Genomic DNA, 26850 nt, shown 5'->3' with positions numbered 1-26850 from the left:
GGGAGATGAATTCTATTTGTAGTTCTTGAACTTGACCAAGTTTATTGGGGCCAAGACTTAGGCTTTACCTGTTACATCTTCTGTAAAAAAGAGTAGAGGAACACCATAAGCAGATACCCAGTAAATATTAGTTGAACAAAAGAACCAATGAAGATCAATGATAACTTACCTGCCTTATCTCAATTAATACATGTAAGCAAATGCAACCCAAATATTTTGATTCTCAGTTTCCCCTGTATGACATGTACTCTATACCTTTCCTATCTGGGTTCCTTTCCTATTGCACTTCTCATCCTTAGTTATCTTTTACGTCCCTTATTCCAGACTGACTGAACACAGAAATTTCAAAGACAATCAAGGGTTAAAACACAACATCACACACACACACACACACACACACACACATACACACACACACACACACACACACACACACCCTACAATCCCCCCAACCTTCTTTTTACACACTTAATAACAATGAAAAAGAGGAGAAGAGGGAGGGGGTGCTGGCTTTCTTTCACCAACCATTAGAAACAATTATCACTTTCCCCAGGCCTCCAGAGCAGCTTTCCCTTTGATGCTTGCTTTAAAGAGATAGAGGGGAGGGGGAGGGGTGGATTGCCTTTCTTTCAATTTAAGGATTTATTATTTGGCATGGACAGACAACCAAGCAAAGAAGCACTTCCTGTGTACAGGGTGAGTGGACAGGACAGAATTGGACTCTTTTTTTTTTTTTCCCTCCCAGAGTCTGGGAAGTCACAGCAGATCCCCCCAACCTCCACCCAGAGGCCACTTAAAGATAAGAGAACTTGACAATGGATATCTCCCAGCTTTGGGACTCAGCTCTGGGCTGATTAGCACCTCATTGTCCTGGAGATCTGTCCTTAACACATTACATACTTCTTCGGGTTCTAATACCCTCCAAGCCTGCACCTTCTTACAAATCTGAAATCTTTTGATTGGGGATACACACCCTAGAGTATATCAAATAATCATGATCCCTTAGGATGTGGCTCATAGGCCAGGAGCCTGTAACTCACACCTGCAATCCTAGTTACTCAGGAGCCTGAGGTCTGAGCATCATAGTTAAAAGCCAGCCCAGGCAGGAAATTCTGTGGGGCTCTTATCTCCAATTAATCACCAAAAGCCAGAAGTGGAGCTGTGGCTCAATTGGTAAAACAGTAGCCTTGAGTAAAAAGTGCTTAAGAACAGCACTCATGCCCTGAGTTCAAGTCCCAGGATTGGCATGCTTGCACACACACACACACACACACACACACACACACACACACATACACATACACCTTTCTGTTCTACAGTATATTAACATACTTACCTGCGGCATAACTAAATCTTGAAGAGGAAAAGCCTGTTTCAGAATCACAGGATTGATTCTGGGGACTACTCATTCAATTGTTTAATTGCATCGATACATGATTGCGAATTTCTGATGCAAAGAAATTAGGTATCTCAGTCTAAGAAAAAAGCTTATGTTGAAGGCCTAAGACAGTATCCATAAAGGCTGTTTCCTTTGCCATCAGTGACTGGCCAGCCTCCACTTGCAAGCCTAGAATCCCCACATTGTCGTGAAGCTGCTATTACTATCCTCCTCTCTGCCTTGCAGTTATGGAACCTGGAGTTCAGAACTGATTGGTAGGTAGCATGCTGATGTTATTACACCTGTCAAGAGAAGCCCTGTTTGTGTTAGTCCAAGATACCTATCCCCATCCTATAGCACAGGTGAGGAAACCGAGGACCACACAGGGTAAGAAGGATGAGTCATGCATGCTCCTCCCTCGCTTAACCCCAGTCCTTCTGGCATAAAGAGATGGTTCATATTCCATTTTCAGATGGGGAAAAAAAATAATCACAACTGCTGTAACGATAATCACTGAGAAGTAATGTCAGATGTCAACTTATATCATGAACAGTGTTAGTTCTCACATTTCTACCCAGCCCCTCTTCCCCAGGGGGGGTCGGGGCTATCTCCCTGTGTTTTAAGTCCAGAGGAGCCAGGGGCACTGGGCTGAGCCCATTCTGGACACTTGTTTTTGAGAAGGCAGTAGGCGGGGGGGGGGGGGGGGGGGGCGGGGGGCTCAGACTCCTCCAGCTAGTAAATCCTCTAACAAGGGAGAATGATTAGTGTCGGATGTGGCGGTGGGCTTTTGTGTTGCTGACAACCGCTGCCATGAAAGGCCTGTCCAGGCTCATTTCACAGGGGCCCTCATAGGCCTGCTCCCAGCTCCCTAATTATGCCATTCACTAGTCACCCAGGCCCGCCTCTGAACTCCTGACCCAGCAGTGAAAGACTTGGGATCTCATTACTAATCTCTTAAACCACCTAGTTCTCCAAAATACAGCCATTTAAGTTAGAGGCCGAGGCTTTGGGGGTGGGAGGTGGGAAAAGGGAAATCCTAGCTTAAAGACTTCTCATGATACAGCCATCTCCCTTCTCCAGGGCCAGTGGCCCTAGTCACAGGGCAGTTGGCATGGCAATGTGGCTGGATGTTGGGCCTTGACATGGGTCTGTAGCTTGAACATTGGAGGCCAGGATGGATACTCTTGGATAAGAAAGGAAAGGACATCTGGGCCCACCTTTTTGTAATTTCAGGGGTGCCAGTGGGGGATAAGGTCTGTGTTTGTTTTAATTATTATTATTGTTGTTGAAAAGGGAGGAAAAAAAAATACAGAAACTGTTAACATCTGGAGGCGGCTGTCCAGCTTACGTAATCGCCTGTAGCAGAGGAGGAACACAGGATCCCCAGCCAGATGGTCGGTGGGTGACTACACAGCTCATGTGCCGCCTCCAGGAGTTAAGATGCTGACAGGACTGCGAGAGTGGGAGACGGGACCTTCCTTGTAGGGCAGAGGGAAAGAGGCTGGGATTTCTTGTGGAAAAATCCAGTATTATTTTTCCCATTTTAATATTTTTCAAATGTTTTTCTTTCTAAATCTCTCTCATTGATTTGCTCATTCGGTAGTAAGCATGTACTTAGTCCATATTATATGCTGGGATCTTCAATCTCTTAGTCTATGTGAGAAAACAATGGATCCCAGAGGAAAATACCAATAGATTTTTTTTTTAATTTCCTTCTCCTAAATTGCTCCTAGAACCATAGGAAGAGTAGGACAGAGAAGCAAGCAAATCCTTGTAGAAAAGTGAGGCAAGTTCTGTGTTTGAGCCTTGCAGAATGGGGATTAAACACAGACAAAGCAAAATGGATGCCTGAAGCAATCGATGCCTGAAGGCCAGACCTGAAGTGCCAAATTTTGATGTCAAATGGGCTCTGGAAATCAGGAGCTAAAAAAAACAGTAGAGAAAGGGAGAACAGGGCTGCAGTTGAGCCATGACAGAAGCAAGTTTCTTAGATGATGTCAACAGTGGAAGTATGAAGGAAGAAGTTGAAGAAGCCACCTTCTTGCTGTAAACAGTGCCCAGTGTATTATTTTTGTAAGCTCCATCACTACTTTTCTATATTACCAAATCTCCTTCATCGCATTCATACTGAAAGGAATAAGTGAAATTTCTGGAATTTTAGATCATGATATAAAAGCAGTAGAGACTCTGGATCAGATCAACAGGGCACAAGCCAGTTTCCTGCAGAGTGTACACTCAGTTCTAGGTAGGAACTCCGAGCTCCTACCAGCAGTAGGCAAAAGTTCTAGAATCATGTTAAATTTTATCACAGGACCCAGAACCACTGTTAGGTCTAGAACAAGATCTTGAATACTGATCTACACAGAGTTCTAGACCATAAAGCTGAGAAACAGTAATTCTACAAAGGGATCCTTGATACTGGAGACCTTCTGAGATGTAGACAAAGGAAGAAAATCATCAGAAGCCACCATATGACTCTTTTCTTCTGAGCCTTTCTGTAGGAGCCTCTGGATGCCTGTGGGTTAATCAGGAAAGCCCTGACCACATCCGAGCTCAGTTCCTGGTCACCTAAACCTTTGGTTAGGAATAGCTGAGTAGGGGGTTAATGGCTGTCTTGACCACACCAACCTATTCAAGAAAGGTCAGAGGAATGATTTTTCATTAAAAACATCTGTCTCATAATAAAACAAAGATTTTTCTCTCACAAGTTCACAAAATGAGGATTTTTTTTTCAGGTTGTTTCTGTGTTTGTGCCTCCCCCTGCCCCCCGCCCTTGCCCTCATCCTCAGTTCTTCCAACTAAGATCTCTCTGTGACAGATTGTATTTGAGATGAGGTGCAAGTCACATGACTTCTGGGAGCTCTCCTGGATGCCAAGATGATCAGGAAGAGCAGTGCATTTACTTGTGGGTCCTGATTTTTGCTGCAGACCTTGGGAGTCCTCTGTTAGAACGTGGATCAGCAAACAGATGTGTGATTGATCCTCTTCTACTTATTTCTGACAAGGGTAATGGGATACTTTCTCAGTTACTTCTAACTTAATTCTTCTTGAAAGAAAGCTCCAGAAGATGCCACGTGGTGATGTATGCAACAAACAAGAGGACAGGAGTTGCTGAAGCTGGCCTTCTACCTTGAACAAGGAATCCCTCATTATCTAGGACAAGAGTGGCATTTCTCTCCAGCCTACCACATTAGATTTCAGAGCTAGGGAATCATATCCTACCTGTAATGTGCAAATCTGTGGGGGTGAGGCTTTCCATCAGGTAGCCAGGGGACATTGCTAACTTCCATGGCCACCACCCATAGGTTGGGTATTCTGAGGGACAAGAACCTTCTGGAATGATGGCTCTCCTATTGGTAGTCCTGGCCAGGGTAGCACACACCTGTGCATAGTGTTGAAGCAGGGGATCTGAGCTGTGGTCCTTGGGAACTGCTGCAGCATGATTTGAGATCCACAATGTGAACTGCTTCACAATCCCTTCATCGGCCATTTTCCTGACCCTTTCATTGAGCAGTGGGAGGCATACATACATACCTGAAGGTCACCAGGATGTAAACTGGACTCTCAGACTCTGTTCTTGACTGACTACATCTTCTTGTACCCATTGCTAAGTCCACATTTCTCCACTTGGAAGGAGTTGACAGTAGCCATTTTAGAGTACGTCTTTTGAGAACGGAAAGAACCCTTACAAATGTTTGGACAGATCCTCTACACTAAAGACACTCAATTAACTGTGTCACCCTTCATCCTTCCTTCCTTTCTGGCCTTCACAGAGAGACAGTCCTGAATTCAAAGTCTAAACTCTTTGCCCAACCTGAGGCAACTGCAGGGTTCAATTTTGTGAGTCTTAATTTATTTCTCTGTAAGTCAATGAATATTCCCAAATCACCTTATGGGGTGGTTGGCAGGTTTAAAGGTGCAAAGCCAGTGTAAAAATCCTTACACAGAGTCACTATTCTGAGAACAATCCATATGCTTCTCATCATTTTCAATGTATTTGGAGTGGGCTTTGATTTTATTGTCATTTATTATTATTTACTATTATTTTTTAAAATTCGACATCCCTCTCCCTTTCTCTTTTACCACTCCTCTTCCTTCCTTCTTTCTTTCTCTTTCCTTCATGCCTTCCTCATTGGGCGATTTCTCTAAAGGTGAAAAGGCAGTCCCAACAGCTCCATCTATTTCCACAAGAAGTAATCAATCACAGGTGCCTTCCTCAAGATATCATGTTTTACATAATCACAGGAGTCGAAAGGCTCGAACCTTTCCCTTGAAGCCTGGTCTCCAACACCCCTGTTCTATGTTCTGGGCAAAAGTTGTTGGCAAGAGGGAGATTTATTCTTTAATATTTATCATAGGCCCACTATGTACCAGATGCTAGAACACACTGCAGTGGATGCATCAAAGAACTGATCACCAGGGAGCTAAGGTTCTGAGATGGAAGCAGATTTTGGAAGCACCAAGGAACAGAAAGGCCTCTGAGGTCAGGTTAACTGGCCAGGTCCTCTCCTTCTCCTAAAGGTATTTCACCTAACTTGTCATGTGACAGATCTCAGAAATTGCTAGCTACTATGGTCACTCCTATTATTGAAAGAGAGCTTGTGGCCTGTCAAGCTGAGGTATTTCTTCTAGCCACAAGCTGCATGTTATCCAGCACATATCATTTCTAACAACACGCTTCAATGAATCTAGTATACTTTGAGTATTCCCCATGTTCTCTCTGTGTTTGTATTAAGAAGAAGGGGAGGGGAGAGAGAATGCAGTAAAAAGAATTCATTGTATAGCCTACAAAATTAAGAAAACGGAGGAAAGGGGTGGGTAGGAGAGGGAGGGGAGAGAATGTTGAAAGGGGGGTCGTGGATCAAGACACATTGCATTCATATACTGCTTTGCTGCACTGTAACTCTTTTGTACAACTAAAGATCATTTTTAAAATCAAAATCAAAAAAATTCTTAAAGCAGGCAAATGGACTTTTAGATGCTCATCTCAAATGTGGTCTAATAAGGCAACACAAACTCAAAGGTAGCTTGGCGCAGGCTTTTGGGTTAAGTCTGCAAGGGACAGAGGGTGAAGGATGCATGGGAGCTCACATTGTCAGAAGACACACACAAGAAAAGCTCTTTGACCTGGGTCATAAAGGATGGTTAAGCCTTAAAATGTTTAGAGGAATACACAGTAGTGTTGATGAGTAGAAAGAAACCCCTAAGGCCTAACTGGGACCCCAGTTTACCCTATCTGCCTGGAACATGCCCCTCAGGCAACAGGCTAAAAAGAAAAGCTGATACGCAGTGCACCAGGCCTTTTTCTGCTCAAGCTGTTGGATTCCATTGGCCAAGGAAAAACAAAGAGAAAGCTTTGCAGATAAAAGACCACAGAAGCCAATTTTTCTTATGATGATGGAGAATATACTCCAAAGGCAAAAATCTTGGATTAGAATGGAAGTAGATTGAAAATACGTAAGGTATCAATTACAAAAAAAAAAAAAAAGAAGATCAGTATGTTATATCTCAATCTGCAAAAGAGAGAATGTCATTTTAAAATGTATTCCAAGGTCTGAAGGCATGCCTTAAATGGTAGAGTGCTTATTCGACAGTGTGAAGTTCTGGATTCAGTCTCCAGAATTAAAAAGAAGGGAAGACAAGAAAAAAAGGAAGGGAGGGAGGGGGGGTGGGAGGGAGGAAGGGAAGAAGATAGATTGGGAGAAAATGAAGAAAACAAGAGAGAGGAGAGAGAAGGAGGGGAGGAGGGAGGGAGGGAGGGAGGGGAGAAAACTGGGGAGAAAAGAAAAGAGCAGAGAAAGGAGGGAGGACAGAAGGAAGAAAAGAAGGAGGGAGGGAGGGGGGAGATAATAGGCTTAAGAGCCAAAAATAGCAGGATGTCTTCCTCTTCAGTGCACATAGTAGGGGCCCTCTGTGAACTTTTGCTTCCCTATCTGTGGAGTGGCCACAAAGTTTCCCCTCCACATGCTGGTTATAAAGATCTAATTTGATGAGAAGATATAGGGAGCAATCACTCTAATATCCCAAGTGCAGGTTCAAGTACTTTTCATGCTATCTTATGGAATCCTTACAATCTCACTTAATTATCTTATTGTACAGATGAGGAGACTGAAGAGATTAAATTACCTGAGACCCCATTGTTTGTGACAGTGATGACATGTGATGTCATCTAAACCTCCTCTACCCAGTAGGATATCCCATGGTTTCCATGGAGCTATTTCAATTTAAATGAATGATTAGAAATTTAAAATGCAGCTCCTCAGTTTCACTGGTCCTATTTAAGGGCTCTGTGTCATGTAGGTGGCTGGAGGCTACAGTGTAAGACAATGTCTGGGCAGAAGATTTTCTTCACTACCAGACACTGGATGACTGGTTTTAAGCCTGGGCTCAATAATGAGACCATTCTGTCTTTTCTGGAAACACAATCCTGACCATGTCTCCCCGATGCATGTCAGTTCATCCCCCTCCCTCTTGTTGTATCACATTAATATTCTCTTCCTCACATCCCTCGCTGCCTGCGGGAAGCTGTATGGTATCTGTGGGCATCACCCAGGTGGTAAGCAGATTCCCAAAAGCAACATCTGCCAAGCCCAGGCCTCTCCCAGGGGCCTCTGTCCCAGGAAGGAAAGAAATACAGATGTCAGCCCAGTGTCCCTCTCCACCAAGGACACATCCGGGTCTAGCTTAGGGAAAGGCCCCAGGGAGGCCCTGATACAAGGAAGTGCCCCTCAGCCAGGGACTCTCTCTTGAGCCTCTTGGAGTCCATTTCTCCCTGGAAAAAGAATGTGCACGGATTGTATCCAGGACCTCCTAGCGTTTGGCTCTGGCTGAAGACCTTAGGCAACTTTGAAAAACTACTCATGGATGGGGTAGAAGAGGAGCTAGAAAGCTCTAATATGGTCTATGGTTCTATAGCTCACACATTTAGGCTAATTTTCAATGAAAAGAGTGATGAAGGACAGTGGGGGGGGCAAACAACTCTGAAAAACAAACACAACTAAATAAGTACACACACAAACAAAACCCCGTATCCTAAGCCCATCTGAGCTCTACCTCCCCTTTCTGGGGCCTGGCTTGAGAAAGTTTACTTTCAGATGAGAGAAATGAGCATGTGGTTTGGGGGACCGAATTCAATACTGCCAAAGGAGCGAGCTCAGCAAGCTTGACTGGCTCTTACTTCCGAAGTGCATTACAGCCCCCAGAGAGTGAGTGCTGCTTACATTTTTTGCATGTTTCTTGGGTACAGAACATGAAACTAAATTACACAGCAAAGGCCATATTGGCTACAGGCCGGCAACCCCACCGAAAACAAAGCAATAATACAGGAAAAAAAAAACAACACACACACACACACACACACACACACACACACACACACGAACTGAGAAGGATCTTAAGGGAGCCTGAGCCAATGACAGGGATGGAAGGAAGTTGTCTGGCTCTGATGTTGAGATTAAGAACATAGGATTGGGGTGGGTCAAACTTAAAGGAAAAGCAAACACAAGGTAACAAAGGACCTTGTTGAAATTTGCCTGGGGTATGACTATTCTACATAAAGCAGGGTGCTAGTGGCTCACAACTATAATCCTAGCTACTCAGGAAGATCTGAGATCACAGTTCAAAGCCAGCCCTGGCAGGAAAGTCCCTGAGACTCTTATCACCAATGAACTACCAGAAAACTGGAAGTGGAACTGTGTGTAAAGTGGTAGAGCACTAGCCTTGAGCAAGAGAGCTTAAGGACAGAGCCCAGGCCTTGAGTCCAAGCCCATGACCTACAAATGAAAAAAACAAAACAAAAACAGAAGACAGAGCCCCAATCCACAGATCCTTACTTGTTTGGGGGCTTCAAGAGTCCATGAACAAGTGAGAAATATGACTCCCTCTTCAAGCCATAATGTACATAGTCCCTTCCCCAACCAATGAATATGTTTTTGCCACATCCTTGCAAATGTTAAGCCTACCATCCCATGCGTGCTTTCCATTCTTAAATTTTTGCTCCTCCTCCAAACTCAGCTTACTCAGAACACGTTTCAGCAGGACTGTGAACTGGCATGAATTAGATAAACAGTCAGAAGCACAAGTGGGCTGTATACTCGGTATATGTTAGCTCACTGGATACTCATGACTAGCTCAGAGTGACAGTCTATCCTTTGTACAAGTGAGGAAAACTGAGGCTCCAAAAAAGGCGAAGTCAGGTGATTGAAGGTAAATATGGTTGAAACAGTTTACATGTATAAAAATAGAACAGTGAGGCCAGTTGACACTGTTTTATGATAAGGGAGAGAATGATTGGGGGGGGGGTGAGACTGCTTAGGTTGAACAGTATATATGTTCACAATGAGACTCTCATTGCATAAGTAATGTATGCTAACACACACACACACACATGCACACACAAACACACAAATTGAAACAAAGTCCTTTGCAAGGTGCCATACAAATGACAAGGGAAAAACACACTATGCCTTTCCAGTTCCAATGGCTATGCTTCTTGTGCAACAATTACAATGTGGTCATAAATAGTATTTGTTTTTCCCAAATGCCCAAGGGAAAAGAAGAAATTCATGGATAACTCTGCATTCCCTCAAGGCCCTTTCCCTTCAAAGCACATACCTCTAAGATCATCAATACATCATGCAGCCCTTTGCCAACATTTGTCTGGTCTTAGTAGGGGACCCAATGTGATTGTTCCCTTTCTGGCATGGTTCAGGACACCCTACTTGAGGGCAGTGACTGCATCGCTCATCTCATCATCCCCTAAGTGGAATTGATAAAGTATGTTCACAATAACATTTGACTGATTTTGAATCTGAAAGCTAAAAACATTCTATAACACAAGGGAGACTGGAGAGATTCAGGGGAAACGGATTAAAAAAAAAAAAAAGAAATTGTAATTGAATGAAGGAAGACCAAGTGAGTCTGGAAATCTCTGCCTCCTTACATTTCTGGGCCCAGACAACCATTCTTAAAAAAAAAAAAAAAATCTATGTTGTTTCTAATTGTATCTGTCCTTCAGTTGTCAAAACTTCATAGGAAGGCAGAGTGTTTCTGTCAAAAATAAAATCTGTCACCTGCCATTAGGAGGATAAACACATTTCTGAAGCAACTTCCTTGACAAGCAGTTGCTGCATAGATGTCATCACTGTCTCTTACAGATCAGCGAGTATGTTGAGGCAGAGAGACCTGACTTGTGAATGATGGAACCCAGAGTTGGCAAACGGGTTGATTTGATCCCAAACCTCATTTAATATGTATTTGTTTTCAAAGAGCCCATTGCTCAATGTTTAAAATCAATACTAGGACCAATTATAATAGCTGGATTTTCTTTTTAAAAATAGAATTTTCTTTTATTTAAAGAGTTGCCATTCAACAAAGCAGTTTAGGAATATGATGCCACTTGATCAATGCCATCTCTTTAATCATTCTCCTCCATCTTTGCCAATCCTACCCTTTCCCTCAATTTTCTTAATTTTGTAGGATATGCATGGAATTTCACAGCATTTTTCTCCCCTTCCTCTCCTTATCTGTCTGGCTTGATTAACTACTGAAGGAGTGAATGAGTAAAAGACAGAGTAAAGAGAGAGCCAGGAAGAGAAGGGGGTAAAAACCCTCGTGGCCCACACTTGGCCATGACAAGTTTTGAGATGGTCACGGCAACTAGCTCAGGAGGGCTTTGCTTTTGCCTTCTCAGAAGGGACTTCGAGTGCCCCACGTCAATGGGACAGACTGTATCTGACTATGGTATTTTCTGTTCTGTTTCCTTAGATGACTTGCACATGGGCCGTTGAAAAACTATTCAGAAACCACCAGGACGAAGCACATCCCCAGGGTATTTGGGAAAACTGCTTGGAATCTACTCTTGCATTTCAGTGTGTTCCCTTCGCTTCTCTTCCCTCCTCAGCACTGGCAGCAGCTACCCCACATCACTAATGAGAAGAGCTGAATGTTTTTGTAAAGGCAGGGTGGGTAGGAAAGGGACAGGCAGACCTTGGAACAGAGACCTCAGCACTGAGTGTTGAGGTCAAGATTTCTCCATGCTCTTTGCAAATAATATTATTGAAATAGGATTGAGTAATTGCTTCTCAATGCAAAATTTCCAAGTCAAGTTATTTATATGGAATGTCGACAGCCAGGTGCAAGAAGAGACGCAAGTAGAACAAAAGGTCTCATAAGTGAAGACAGTTCATCTCTCTTGGAGACTCGAGTCTCCTCTGTGAGAGAGGAAGAGAAAGACTTCTCTGTAAGCTTATTATGAAATAGATGGGAATTGTGAGCTTCCAATCCCCAGCATGTGCCTGACATGCAGGAGGAATTCAATAGATGTTACTCTTCTTCTTCACACCCTAGCATCTGACCATGCTAGTCCATTGTTTTAAAACTTTGGCAAAACTTTCCATAGTGGCCAGAATGAAATCTAAATTCCCAGCATCTGCAGGGTGTCTTTGAGTGACTTTTTTAAACTCATGACTTTTACTATATTTATCATCACCCCTTTGACAGTGCCATTCTCTTGGTCTCTGTCTCCCCGTAAGTCTCCCTCTTCCCCTATTTTAAAGGTGCATCCCTGTTCTATCCCATGGTTTATCCTCTGAGTTGTTCTTCAGCTATCATTTCCATAGGAAATGCCTCCCTTGGAGATTCCTCTTCCTGCACTGCACTGCAGGGCATGTGGAAACACTGCTTATCCGTAGCTTACCCTTTGGATATGAAGTATCTTCCACAGGCTCAGGTATTGGGAACCTGGGTTCCAGAGAGTGGTCCTAGCTGCAAGGTGGGACATAGATAGAGGAAGTTGTTCCACCCAGGGAGGATATTTGGGGTATCTTGTCCCTGGTCCCTCCCTGTCTCGCTGTCTCTGCTTCCTGTCTACGTGCTCCTGACACCATGATGGTCTTTCCAAGCAACCATGGGGCCAAACACTCCAAAACCATGAGCCAAAAGAAATCTTAGGTCAGATATTCTTTCACAGCAAGGAGAAAGCTAACGAACACACCTTATGTGTAGAGAGCCCCCTGTCCCTAGAGACAGGGATGTGGAGGTCACAGAGGCAAAAGCTTTGCTGTCCTGGCTCAGAGTTGGTGGCCACGAAGGAATGTACACATCTTGTGATTCTCTTTTGCTGGCTTCTCAAGGCTTCCTGTGTATGGCTTGAGACAAACCATAAATTGCATAGTTTCTTCTTTAACCTACAATTATCCTATTTGTGCTTCTCTCTCTCTGTCTCTCTCTGTCTCTGTCTCCCTCTCTCTCTCTCTCTTTCTGAGTCTCTCTTTTTCTCTCTCATACTCTAGCAACAATTAAACATACATTCCAGAAGCTAAGAAAGCTATTAAACATGTAGAAGATGCAACTTAAAACATTTTCTATGCTTCCATAGACTATACACATTTAGAAGACTCTCTGATGAAGGCAAGACTCAGCCTAAAAGAATGGAGACCAAATTGAGGGTTAGTGGTTCATGTCTGCAATCCTAGCTACTCAAGAAGCAGAGGATCGCAGTTCAAAGCCTGCCCAGGAAGGAAGTGTCTGTGAGACACCTATCTCCAATTATCCACTAAAGGGGAAAAAAAAGCTGGAAGAAAAACTGTGTATCAAGTGGTAGAGTTCCAGCCTTGAGCAAAAATACGACACACACACACACACACACACACACACACACACACACAAAGGATGGAAAGCAGTAGATGGAGGTCTCAAAAGCAGAGTGGAAGGATTGGGACAGTATTTGAGAAGCTGGTGGAGGTCTCAAAAGCAGAGTAAAGGATTGGGACAGTATTTGAGAAGCTGGTGAAGGACAGAGACCACTGCCTTGGTGTTGCTGAAATGGGTATCACTTCTAGAAAGATATCATCTCTTCCTGCTCTTCTTACCCAGCAGTCACGAAAGCAGGTGTGAGGCACTTTGCCCTGCACTTGGGCTTCTATTAGAAACAATGTGGTTCAGCCCCCTGCAGCTATGAGCCCCAAAGCAAGTCCCTCTGCTGTCTGAATCTTACTGTCCTCATCTGTAAAGTGAAAACATTAATTATTGTTTCTGTAGTAGCTTTAGTAAGATTCAAGGAATCTGGTACCGAGCCCAGAGGAACTTGTTAAATGTTATTTTTATAATCTATCTGGGTTCTTCTGAAAGTGGGCAAAGGACTTTTCCATTCTACATGTTGGCTTTTAGCCCTGTAGGCTGAGTGAGTTGATTGCAGGGAAAATCCCTCTGGATCTCATGTTCTCAGATGGTTGACTACTGTTTCTAGTTGGACAAACTCTGTTGGGGAAATTAGAAGTGCTCTGAGGGCAGCAAAATGACCAGGACTTCCTTAGAGCTTCTCAAAGTGCCTACTATAACTGTTGCGCAGCAACAGTTACTGATGGGACTCTGCTTAAGTCAACATCAAGATGACTGAGCTTTGGGGCTGTGTGGTTCACCCTGGCCAGGTCTGGGTGAAGGAAGCTAACACGATTGAGATAGAGGAATGACATACCTGCACCTAGTAAGTGAAATACCCAGCACTGAGTGTTTCTCAGCTTTTTTGCTCTCCACCAGCTAGATGTTATCTACCTTAACCTCCAATAGGTAGATATTATTATCCCTAATTTGAAAGGAACACCATGAGGTTCTCAGAGGAGTAACTTACTCAGAAGTTAAGAAGGAAAAGCCAGTTTTCCATGATTTCCACCAAACCAAATCAAATCTCTGATTTTCTCTTTCACATTCCAAAGTGCAAGGATCAAATATATCTTTCTCAAATGAGTAAATGAATTAATAGATTTTTTTGAGTGCTAGGGCTAAAACTTAGGCTTGGGGCCTTATGCTATATCTCTGTCCAACTTAAAAAATGTTTGTGAGACAGAACACCACACTACCTTTTGTCAATGTTGGTTTCAAACTGAGGATCTTCCTTCCTCCACCTCCTGAGTAGCTGGGATTACAGGTATGTATTACGTGGATCTTTATAACACTAGTAGTAGTATTATGGTCACAGCAAAGAATAGAGAATAGCCACTCAATAGAGAATAACCACTCAAAATGAAGTCAGAAGGAACAGATAGGCCCAGCAATGGGCTTACAGGGATTCCATTGGCTTTCTAATGTGGGAATCTCTGTAGGATCAGTTTGAAGGCTCCATGAGAGAAGCTTGATATATCACAACACTCTAATGTGGATAGATCTCATTTTGAGGAAAGTTTTTCTTTACTTTGGTTCTCAAACTACTGTCTGAGAAAGGGGTAGTCTAAATTTTACCCTCAGAAGATTCACCAAAAATAAATGATTCTTGACTGAAGATCTGTAATGCTTAGGAGAGGCACTATAAATTCCTGATTGTCTTGGGTCTTCCACCTCTTCCTCAGGTCATTGCTTGTTGGCAGGAGAGCCAGGAGGAAATCAGCTTTGGTGAAAAGAAATGTTCGGGGTAAGAGCAAAGGAAGAAATATCTGCATCATATTCCAGCAGCCTTTGGTCTAAAGCATTAGAACAATGTAAAACACGGAGACAAAATAAGAACAAGACAAGATCTTTGCAAGCACTTAAACCAAACCATTTCTGAGGCCCCCAGAAGAGAGATAACATGATTCATTCAATTCAATTCCTTTTTTTTTTTTTTCCGGTTCTGTCTCAGGAACGTCTTGATTGTAGCTGCGCCAGGAAGGTGCTTGGCCAAACTATCCAAAGAATGTCTCTAATTATAGGATATTCAGCCCAATTTGCACAATCAGGAAGTTTTGATACTTCTGATAACATTCAGATATGAGATTCAGCATTCTGGATTAGCTTGACTCTAACCAAATTTGGGAATCTGTTTGGAGAATACTGGATGAAAAGAACTGGAAATCATTCATGTTACAGGTGTATGCAATGGTTAAACTGAAGTTTGAATCTGTATTCTAGAACTCACAACACTTAACAAGGTTGCTCATTTGCAGTAGTCGTGAGAGCCTCAAGGCTCAATCTGACCAGGCTGTGCCTCTGGATGAAATTCTCACACCTACATCTTACACTGTGACAAGGTCAGGAGCTGTGTTTTCGCACTTTCTTTGCTTTTTTTTTTTTTTTTTAAACAGGCTGTGTCATAGAGATGGGAATATTGCTCCAATAAGTGCTTGCACATATCATTTTTTACAGCATCAAGGAAAGGCAGAGATTTGGGTAAATTCGATTATGAGGGTCACCATTCCTTAAGTTTAAAAACTGTCCTAGTGAACAGCAAGGGCCATGGAACAGTGCCAGTGTATGCAGAAGTGGGAGTAGCCTGGGTTTGAAGATGTTTTGATACCTACTTGTTCCTCTGCCCTGTTCTTCTGTGTTTGCTTTGGTCATCCTCTGGTCCTGAGCTCCTATGGGAACCTATTCATGTATGAATTTTATGTATATGTGAGACAGGAGGAAAGAAGGGAAGGAGAGGGAGAGAGCAGAAAGGAAGGAAGGACAGGAGAAAGGGGGGGTGGAGGAAGATGAAGGGCACGCAGTGCACCTTCCAATTTTGTTCTTCTTTTTTTTTTTTTTTTTTTTTTTTTTGCCAGTCCTGGGCATTGGACTCAGGGCCTGAGCACAGTCCCTGGCTTCTTTTTGCTCAAAGCTAGCAGTCTGCCACTTGCGCCACAGCGCCACTTCTGGTTGTTTTCTGTATACGTTGTGTTGGGGAATGGAACCCAGGGCTTCATGTATTCGGAGGCAAGCACTCTTGCCAGTAGGCCATATCCCCAGCCCCTTCCAATTTTGTTCTTAAGCTCAACTTCTAAGAACCTTGCAGCCCCTTCCATGCCATCAACAACTTCATGATCTTTACCGGAGGCCCTGACAGGGTGAAAATTAACTACTAGTCTCCTTTAATCACTGAACAATAGAACGAAGGGCAGAGTCATACTTCCCTTTTCCTCTCATTATTGAAAGGGAGCTGTTCTTCCACATTAGGAACAGCGTTTCTCCTGAATTCGGCAGGATTTGCATTGTGTGTGCTTACGTCATATGCATATGTGTACAAGCATGTCCATGTGTGTCCATGCATGCATGATGGTGGGGCAAGGACACTCATGCTTTCAGAGAAGGAATTCTGAAGACGGTTGTTCTGCACCTCCCAGGCCACCCTCTGCTTGCCTGGCCCCACACCTAGCCTGTACTCATATCCTCTCCTGTGACCCTGTATTCTCCAGTGAGCTGATCTCATTATGGCAAATTTAGTTACAGCTGAAGTCTCCTTGTAACAAAGATTATGTCCCAACTCAGAGTAATGGAACCTAGTCGATTTCATTAAAATAAAATTGGTTATAATGAATAATTCAATAGGGATGATTTTGTTTCCTCATCTCTTCTTTGTAGATCGAAGAGCTAGTATTTATAATGATTTTTTTAATTGGATTTTTGTTTAGGAAGAGATAATCACCCATAATTCCTACAGCCCTTTCCTTACAAGAATGGAATAATTGTCCCATGAAGCCTCTTTTCAAATGCTAAGACTGGAAAATTCTTTCTCGCCTTTGCTCATATCAGTAACAATAAGCTCTGGGTGATTTTTAAGGCACAGCTGCTACCTCCTCATTTTTTTATGTGAGGTTCCAAATGCATTAATAATTCCCATGTTGGAGTGAGTGATATTTTTAAGCATCTCTAGGAAATGAATGCTACTATTGATTTTGGAATTCCTCGACATTCCATGTGATCAGAGAAGTGATTCCCGAGCTATTATCTCAGTGTTATTTGTTTGTATGTAGCTGTGTGTGTGTGTGTGTGTGTGTGTGTGTGTGTGCTTACACTAAAGAAAACAGACATACAGGGACAAGTAGAACTCAAATTTACTCACAATGAACTAATAGTGTACTAAGGGAAGCAAGAGGACAAATAGATAAAGAGTTCAGGGTGAAGGTGTAATCACACAAGTAGGGTCACCAAGCTTAGAGGTAAGGCATGAGGAGAAAATGAGCCCTGCCCATTCCTTCATGCATGTACTCATTATTCCCTAGGCTGTGATGATGGGTGCCATGTTCCCATTTGTTTCTATCCTCCTCAGGGTATTCAGACACAAATGTACATAAAGAATAAGTGTAAGTAAAACAATAAACAAAATGATGACATCATGACCAAACAAACGCAAAAAGAAAAAGGAGTCAGTGAAGTGTTCCAATCTTGTACTTCGCCCAATGAATCTTCATTTGGCCCAACAGAAGGGCCAACATCAAGAAACTGGAGAGACATATCTGGGAATTATGGTTTAGATGGCGACTGGGCTGGGCAGCCAGGACCACTGAGTCAGGTCTCTAGGACATATAATTTCAGAAGAAGGCCAGGTGGCTTGTTCACCAGGATAATTGGGAAGGGGGCTCTTGGGATGTCATAGCCATCCCTAGCATCACACAAGCTCTGGTGGTCCCCAAACTCTCACTCCCTCAACTAAGCTGTTAGTCCCCTGTGGGAAAAACATAGCATATAAATAGTCCATTAGGGGACCAAGAAATGAGTCATAGCTTCTTAGAATTGTAAAGATCCTTGGAGATCATCAAGTTCACTCCTCTCCATTTCAAAGATGAGAAGAAACACAGCGCCCACAAGGTGGGGAGAATAGCACAAAGCCATACAACAAATTGATGATAAGAGTTACACTCTTAAGGTAGAAATCACCTTCTTAAAAGTGAGAATTCCCCAAATGGATTGGCCATTTCTCCTTCCACACACACACTGAATTCCAGTGTTCTAGCCAGAAAAGAGTTCTTTCTCACAATGGAATCATAGTGGGGAAGGATAAGAGAGGACAGTCATTATTTCCATTATGCTGGTGTTCCCTCACTTAGGCCATTGCATTTCTAATTCTTTATAAGTGCTGCACGTGAGGCCGAAAGGCACTGATATTACATGTAGCTAAAGATATGTTCATGTGGCCACATCCAATGGCATCATATCTATAAGGTGGGCATCTTCTTCAGGAGGGATATAGGAATGGGACTTTACCTGGGATGCTGCTGGCTGTCCGATGACAACCCAGCCTGGGCACTGCTGGTCTTGATGGGATACTGAAGCATTGGATGCCCATTGATCCAGGAACCCATGGGGTGTGTAGACACCACAGTCTTTAATGCTAGTCTTCTGTTCAAACTCTTCACATACCCCATCTCCATCATGGAAATAGCACCGGCTGGGCTCATCTGTAATAAATGGCATGCACGGAGAGAGAAAATTAAGTACGTTGGTCTCAACAATCATGAGTAGAAATGGGATCAGGCCACCAAAATCATAAACTCTGTCTAGGCAATCATACATTGTTAGTCATAATGTAATATTCTTCAGCCTTAAGGGAAAAAGGAAACCTTGTCATAGGTAACAGCATGAGCTGTTTTGGATGGGAACAGAATTTCAGTTGAAAAATAGGTGAATTTCTCAGATGCTTGATCATCTGATAAAGGAATCATTGATTTAGGGGCAGCAGGTTGTTGAATATCTTCCAAGCTCCAAAATCCTTTGCTTATTTCTATGGACACTTTGCATAAGTGAAATTCTATGGAAAGAGCCAGAATCAATCCATTCATTATGCTTTAGTTCTTGAAGGATAGGTATGTGCCAGCAGAGATGTCCTTTGATCACTGGTGGGATGGGCAATTTAAGCATGGAAAGACCACAGGACTGGGACAGTGACTTTGGCCATCTTAGACATCTAATAACTCAGGTCTACTCTAAGAGTGACCAGATATAAATCCAGACTTCATTTTCTAAGGGAACACCAAAATGGAGAGACAAAGGGTAAAAGGCGAGCCAGGGCAACAGCAATACTTACAAGATAATATGCTGTAAACCCACTGTACAACTTGGGGGGGGGGTTGTTGGGGAGCAGAGAAGGAGAGAGGGGAGAGAGAGAATGAGAAAGAGAGGTAAAGTATGTTTCCTTTCTTCTCCAAGATTCAGCTGACAGAGCTATTGCGAGTCTCTTTTAAAAATAACATCCTTGGACTCTGTTATTCAGTTTCTCTTGTCACTAGTGTCCCGGGACCCCCACAGCTCCATCTGCCAGCCTTAGTCTGGGGGATTCTCTCTACTTCTCTACTCCCTCTCCACTGAAGAGAACAAGGTAAGGAATGGAATACAAATGTGTGACCCAGGAGAAACAAAGACAGTAGCAAGAGAACAATGAAATTGGCCTTCTCTTTTTCATCCCATTAACTTATTTGGCATTCCCTAAAGGCTACATGTGGGCACTGAGCAGGTTTCAGTGAAGTCATTAGCAAGGTCTATCATCCTACTACCCTGCCTTTCATGTACCAGCTAGCTGGCCTTGATGATATGCTCCACAGGGTGAGGAGTGTGAATACTACATCACACACACACACACACACACACACACACACACACACACACAGAAACCTCACAGCATTTCAATAAATATTTGTGTAGGGTTTTGTGTGTGTATGTATATATGAAACAGTATGGGGCTTTGAACTCAGGGCCTGGATTCTGTCCCCTAGTGTCAGCCTTGTGATAGAGCTTCACTTCCAGCTTTTTGTGTGGTTAATTGGAGAGAAGAGTCTTAAGGAGTTCCCTGCCTGAGCTAGCTTCAGACCATGGATCCTCAATCTCAGATTCCTGAGAAGCTAGGATTACTGGTGTGAATCACCAGAGCCTGGCTTTCAATTGATTGGATAAATTTCAAAATCTTGGACAGACATATTCTTGTGAAAATACAGACTGGACACCCTTTGAAAACTTTCAGGTTTTGTTTGAGGATGAAGGAAAAGGAGCTGATAGACCAATGGCGGACTGACTTACAGTGGGGTTTCATTGAGCAATCAGCTCTCTCCATCTAACCCCATTTTCCCTAGCATGAAGGAATTCTTCACTTCAGATTTACTTGCTTCCACAGAGTAGACTGAGAAATCTACTCTATCCAGCCAGGATGTTTGATGTGGGTGGGGTGGCACTGACAAAGTCTGTCCTCCCCAATTGAGTTTTCATAAGCCAGAAAAGCTCTTTTCCTTTTGGAAGAAATGAGCTCAGCTCCCAGAACTTGAAGCATATGGACTTTGTATAAGTGATCAGACATGCTTAAGGCAGCCTCTCGTCAACTTAATTTTCAGTTTTCATCGGTCTGGAGCCTAAAGATGAAATACCAGACACCTACATTCCTGAACAGCTCTCAGAGTCACCAAACCTCAAGCTCACGGAGGAACATAGGCAGGCTACCTGCATACAGAGACGAGAGACTTTTAGGACATAGGAGATGGACTTGATTTAGTTGGACTTAACTCGAATCTGTGCTCTTCTGAAATGGGTTACCTTCCGAAAGAATGTGTCGATTTACCTATCTCTCTTCTTGGTTATAAGAGAAATGAGCATCTGCTTCTGTTTCCAGCTCAGGACCCAGAGATTGGCATTAAGAAACTCTCTCAGTACAAAGATTACTATATTTTTCTATTTTTGAAAGAGTAGGAAAAATCATATTTTTAAGTTTAGCTATTTGTTTAGGGTTGAGTCCAACCACAACAAGCTTCATGCCACATAATCCATCCAAGCACTACCAACAACAAAAGACCAAAAAAATGTGCAATCTTTCTATCCAAATAACAGCTTTTTGGAATAGGGGCACTGGTAGTGTCATAACCCCAGAAGGTTTACAAGGGCAAAGTTTGGGGGGAGAATCTGGCATAACTTTCCTCTGGAATAGAAATATCTTGACTTCATACTGTCCCCTCCCCACCCCCCCCCCCAACCCCAAAGGGCTTCCTGTCAAAACCAGATTGCTGACCTCATTTAATTCTATTGAAACCAGGGTTTATGCTTAACCTTTTCAAGCAGATCGGCCTATGCAGAGCACAAAAGGCAAGGCAAGGTGGTGAAGGGCTCCTAAAGAACCATGAATCTGCTAACAAGCTTCAGCTGCTGACTAGGTCGGCTGCATCTGAGGAGCTGACTCCGTTTCTGGTTCCTTCGAGGGTTGGCCATATACCAATGTGAGCTAGCAATTCCTCCTTGAGTTTCATGGGGACAAGGAATCATCATCTTACTAGAATATAAGACAGCCTAGGATGGTTTTTTGCAGTCACTCTTACCAGGCATAGAGGGCACCCATAGCCCAGTCTCTCTCTATACTCAGCCCCCATGATGTTCTCATACTTTGCTTGGAGTCTTGTCCCCTTTAGACCCTTCTCACATAGCAGCGACTTATCTATGAATGATTAACATAAAATGTAAATTTTTTTTTTGCTAGTCCTGAGGCTAGAACAAGGCCTGAGCATTGTTCCTGAGCTTCTTTATCTCAAGGCACCCTATCACTTGAGCCACAGGGCCCCTTCTGGCTTTTTCTGTTTATGTGGTACTGAGGAATCGAACCTAGGGCTTCATGCATGCTAGGCAAGCACTCTACCAGTAAGCCACATTCCTAGCCCTTAAAATATGAATCTTTTATTTGAAATTGCTTAAGTGACTCAAACAAATTTTGACCTCTTTATGTGTTTAGGAACTTTTGAAGACCAGGTTCAGATTTCCTGGTTATCTTCAGGTCCAGCTGCAGAAGTGCAGTTCTTTACCAGAATTTACTCCTCACAGTGTCTGTGAGTCAATGACTATAGTGACATCTATGGCTTCAGATAGATGGTTTCTCTGAATTCCAGTGGCGCACAATGGCAACACTACTATCTATTTAAAGGCATCTCAGAGAATAGCCCCAAATAGTGACTTCCCCCGCTCCCTGCCCCAATTCTGTTCCTTTACCTTAGTGAATGGCAACAGCATTGGCCAACAGTGGACAAACCAAACCCTTCCTAGTCATCTTTAACACTACATAACGTCAACCCACACATCCTAAAGGCTCCTCCAACTGCAGCTACTCCAAATCTACTGTTTCATTGCTACCATATTCAAACCTCTATTGCGGGTGAAGTTTCACTAAACAAATTTCTCGGCTTCTTCCATACCCTTCTCTGGAACATAGCTACCAGACTCATTAAAATAAAGTTCCTCACTTGAGGCAATTCAATGGCTTCATATCTCTCATGGAACAAAATTCAGAGCCTGTATCATGCCCCCAAAGGTCCTAGTTTTTGTGACTGTCTCTAGCCTACTATCTTCCTTATTCACTATCTTCCAGTAAGCTATGCCATTCATTCACCCAGACTGATATCTCTATATTCAGGAAATATCTATTCCATCTCTCTCTTTCTTCCTCTTCATCCCTTCCTCCAGGCTTCCATTCTTCTTTCTCTCTCATCCTCTCCCTTTTCTCTCTCTTCCTTCTTTCTCAGCCAGTATTTTAACTCAGGCCTCACATTTGTGAGCCTAGCATTGTAACACTTAAGCCATACCTCCAGTCAGTTTTTTTTGTTGTTGTTGTTGCTTATTTGGAGATGGAATATAGCAAAGTTTTCTGCCCAAACTAGCCTTATCAGTTCTCCAAGTCTCAGTCTCCTAAGATTATAGGCATGAGCCACTGGCTGCAGGCATATTCTAAATTCTTATCACACTAGGAGGCTGAACTTGATGTTCCCTTGCTTCTTTTCCTTTGCTTTTCATATGACCTCTTCGTTGTTTAGAGGTCAGGTTAAATATTACTTCCTCAAATAACAATGCTGTTGATCAATTCTATTTTCCCATCTTGTTTTCTTTTCTACACAGTATTGTTCACTGTCCAAAAATAAATTTGAGGACTGGAAATGTAGCTCAGTGGTAGAGTTCTTACATGCTACACATAAGGCGCGGATTTAATCCCCAGCACCACAAAATTAAACACAAACATGTTATATTATTCCCTAACTCTATAAGTTACAACTTTCACAGAATCTGTTTCAAAGTGCATCTTTTACTTTTAGATTCAAGAAACTGATTGGTTTTTGTTTAAGAATAAAAAGATAAGTTACTATTAGAAGTTCTTGGGCTCTGAGGCATTTCTGGATTGACATTCTTTTTTTTTTTTTGGCCAGTCCTGGGGCTTGGACTCAGGGCCTGAGCACTGTCCCTGGCTTCTTTTTGCTCAAGGCTAGCACTCTACCACTTGAGCCACAGTGTCACTTCTGGCCATTTTCTGTATATGTGGTGTTGAGGAATCGAACCCAGGGCCTCATGTATATGAGGCAAGCACTCTTGCCACTAGGCCATATCCTCAGCCCCTGGATTTACATTCTTAATACTTAGGAAAGTGTCAGTCTTATAGCAAGTACTCAGTAAATCATGAATGAATAAAGGTTTGTGAAATCACAGAACCTCTATAAGTTTTTGCATTACAGATGTGTCAGAAAGTCGAGTGTGGAGATGCATGCCTGTGATTCTATCACCTGGGAGGCTCAAGTGCTCCAGAAAGACTGTCTCAAAAAGCCACCATCACAACAAACCAACTTCCAAGGCTGATTTGTACCTGTTCTAGTGGATTATGATATTACATAAATATTTTTATGAAAATTGTAATTATAATGAGGCTATAACACAAAATCTAGCACACATTAAAGAAAAAAATGATCAATTCTACATAAACTATTCCATAACTTTTCTGTGTACGTGCATATTATCTGTCTTAAATATTATTTTATTTTATATCATAACTGAGTTTGAAAATAAATGGATAGGCTGCCAAGTAAAGTGACTTGGCAGTCTTTATAAATTATAATCTAAATTTACAGTTATATCACCCTGAACTTGGAGCATTTATTTTATTGGCTAAAGAAAAGTCTAAGCCGGGCTGGGATGTAGCTCAGTGGCAAAGCGCTTGCCTAGCAAGTGCAACGTCCTGAGTTCGATCCCCAGTACCAAGAAAGAAAAGACAAAATATATATATATATAGTTAAAAAAAAAAGAAAAGTCTAAGCAAAGATAGCAATCCTAACAAATAACAATATATTCAATAGAGAAGAATATTCAAAGACCTGAATTATTTTTGTCCACATCTCTTTTGGATCCCAATGATGGTCTCTCATGATATGGAGAACAGGGTATACTATGGTACCGTGGTGTGACATGTACGTCACAGAAAATACATGAATTATATAGTAGCCATGGGAGGGGCAGACATCCCAAGCACAAATGGGAGGAAAAGCAATGCCTAGGACTCAATGATCTTTCAAAGTATAAACAGGAAATTAAAAATGAAATTTAACTTGGATAATATAAGCTAATAAATGGGAAAGACAATTCAAAAAATAGATATGCAGAAAGTAGGCAAGAATGGTTAAAAAAAAAAAAAAGGAGGGGGGAGGGCAATGGTGAAAGAAACACATACTTCTAATAGAATGTCAGGTGTTTGCCCTGGATCTCATCTTGATCACAAGGTGAGAGGGAGGGAAAGAGGGAGGAAGAAAGAAAAGATGAAGATAGGAAGGAAAAAAAGGAAAATAAGAAGAAAGAAAGGGAGACATGAAAGAAGGAAGAAAAGGAAAGAGGGAAGGAAGGAAGGGAACAAAAGGGAAATTAAGGGATGAAAGAAGGAAGAGAAGGGAGGAAGAGAGAGAGGGCAGAAAGAAAGAAAGAAGGAAGGAAAAAGAAAATGAAAGGAAAGAATGGAATGAAGAAATTTCTTATTCAAAATCCACAGCCTAGAAATGAGCAGGGAGTCAGGAGGATCTGGAGTAACAGTTAACTGGTCCTGTACTCTAGGATGTTGGAGAAGTCACTTTTCTCTCTAGGCTGCAGTTCTGCCTTCTGCAGAAAAAAGAAAGTTAAATAAAACACCTTTGTGCTTTCTCTTAAATTGTGTCACTCTAACATATATATTTTGTTCTTGATGTTCCCCCCTCTTTAATTGTTAAACGATCTTTTCAGTCTGAAAATGAGGAAACTTGATCAGTGAAATAAAAAGAAGACCCTGGATGGTGAACCCATTGGGAGAGAAGGGGCTGTAATAAAAAACAGATGAAATTGGGGACCAGAAATAAAAATCCCAACCTCAATTCTGTCACTAACTTGTTCATAAGTACTGCATAATATATATCACCCTTCTGTGACCCTTTCATGCCTTAATATTGGCGGGGGAACCCAATATTACTTTTCTTACTTATTTAGAAAATGACTTGCATGATCTGATATTAAAATCATACTAAGGAAAATACTCAAACACGTCCAAAAGCATAAGTAAGCAGTACTGCTATCATATATTACTATTGCTGATGCAAACAAGAACTCATCTCTCCAGTTATAAAACAGGTTTTTCTAATTCATTGTTCCAGTGTCATCTCAATCACTGTAGCCCCCAAAAGGCTTTTTTCTAACCACATTCCCAGAGCATAATGTCCCCCTACATTCCTGCCTCTCTTGACAACTGTCTACTGGTATTCCTTCACAGTATTATCTTGATTATTCACATGTTTACTTGGTCATTATATTTTCTCTAAAATAAAATGGCAGCTCCGTGAGGGCAGAAACATAGGGTGTTTTACCACCTACCGAACTCAAATTTTAGTGCATAGAAGACAATCAGAAAATACATGCTAAAGGAATCAATAAAGTTCAAGGCTCTTAGATATGATTTATTCTATATGCTTCCTTTGGCAAATGTGGCAAGTGAGATTCAGAGATGTGAAGTAACTCACGGAAGGCAAGACAATTCATTGTTACAGGCCAAGCATTCAGAATGGCTAATGAATAGTCGTCTTGCAACTGTCAGGAGTGTGCAGTGCTAATCCGAAATTTGTCTATGGAAAATGCATGTATGTGAGCAAACGGAGAAATAACGTGCGCAAGTGAAAGTCAACAAATATAACATATATTAGATATCTGTTCCTCAACAAGGCACTCTTAGAAACCTTACTGATCCATTCCAACAAGCAGCCATCATGATAACAAGATGATAACAAGATTATAACTAAGAGAAAGTTTTTGGACAAATGCATGTGATGAATGGGCCAAGACCTGGAGGATGAGTCAGGACCCCACATAACAACCAGGCCAGTTACCCTAATCTAGCAACAGATGTTCATGACTAAGGTGACTGCAGCAAGCTCGGTTCTTGGTTGGAGTTCCCATGTTGTCACCCAAAGGTCAGCATGAATATTTTCCCATTCTGAGCCCTGATTGGTTTAGCTCGTCCCAGTACCCTCCTCCTCCTGGCTCAGAGAAGTTTTAAAGGGTAAAGGATTCAAGCCATGGTGATCTCCATCTCCATCCAATCTGGTCATACACTTGGTAATGTTCTCAAGAGCAGGAGCTAGATAGCATCCTTGGATAAAGTTACATTTCTCTTTTATTCTTCAGACTTTAACTTTATTTTTCTTTTTTACAGAAATGTGTGGAAAAAAATAATGAAAGCAGAAGGGAAAGAGGACTGAAGGGACAGAAAGGAAAATTGGTTCTAAACTGGTTAATTCTAATCTGGATCATTTGAAAGTAGAAATTAAAACCATTGTTCTATTGGATCAGAGATGATATGGTCTCTATGACTCTGTGTTGCAAACATGTTCTGAGGAGTAGTGATTACTCTAGGGTTACTTGCTAACAAAGGGAAGGAAGTATTTGCCCAAACAAAAGCATGAAGTCGCAGATTGCATTGCTGGCTGTACATTCCAGAGCAGAGGCCAGAGAAGTGG

At 42.3% G+C, this 26850-nt stretch overlaps 1 protein-coding gene across 1 annotated transcript in view; it reads right to left on the bottom strand.

Moving 5' to 3' along the window:
• Window positions 1-26850, bottom strand: part of Pappa (pappalysin 1) — a 226571-nt gene that overhangs the window by 73442 nt on the left and 126279 nt on the right. Inside the window, exon 10 of the mRNA XM_048340520.1 lies at window positions 18311-18504. Coding sequence (XP_048196477.1) covers window positions 18311-18504 — 194 coding nt within the window. The remainder of the gene's footprint in view (window positions 1-18310; window positions 18505-26850) is intronic.

The sequence above is a fragment of the Perognathus longimembris genome, chromosome 1, assembly GCF_023159225.1.
Source record: "Perognathus longimembris pacificus isolate PPM17 chromosome 1, ASM2315922v1, whole genome shotgun sequence".
Classification (NCBI taxonomy): Eukaryota; Metazoa; Chordata; class Mammalia; order Rodentia; family Heteromyidae; genus Perognathus; species Perognathus longimembris.
The sequence above is the reverse complement of the archived record's forward strand: the minus strand, read 5'-3'. Positions and strand labels throughout refer to the sequence as shown.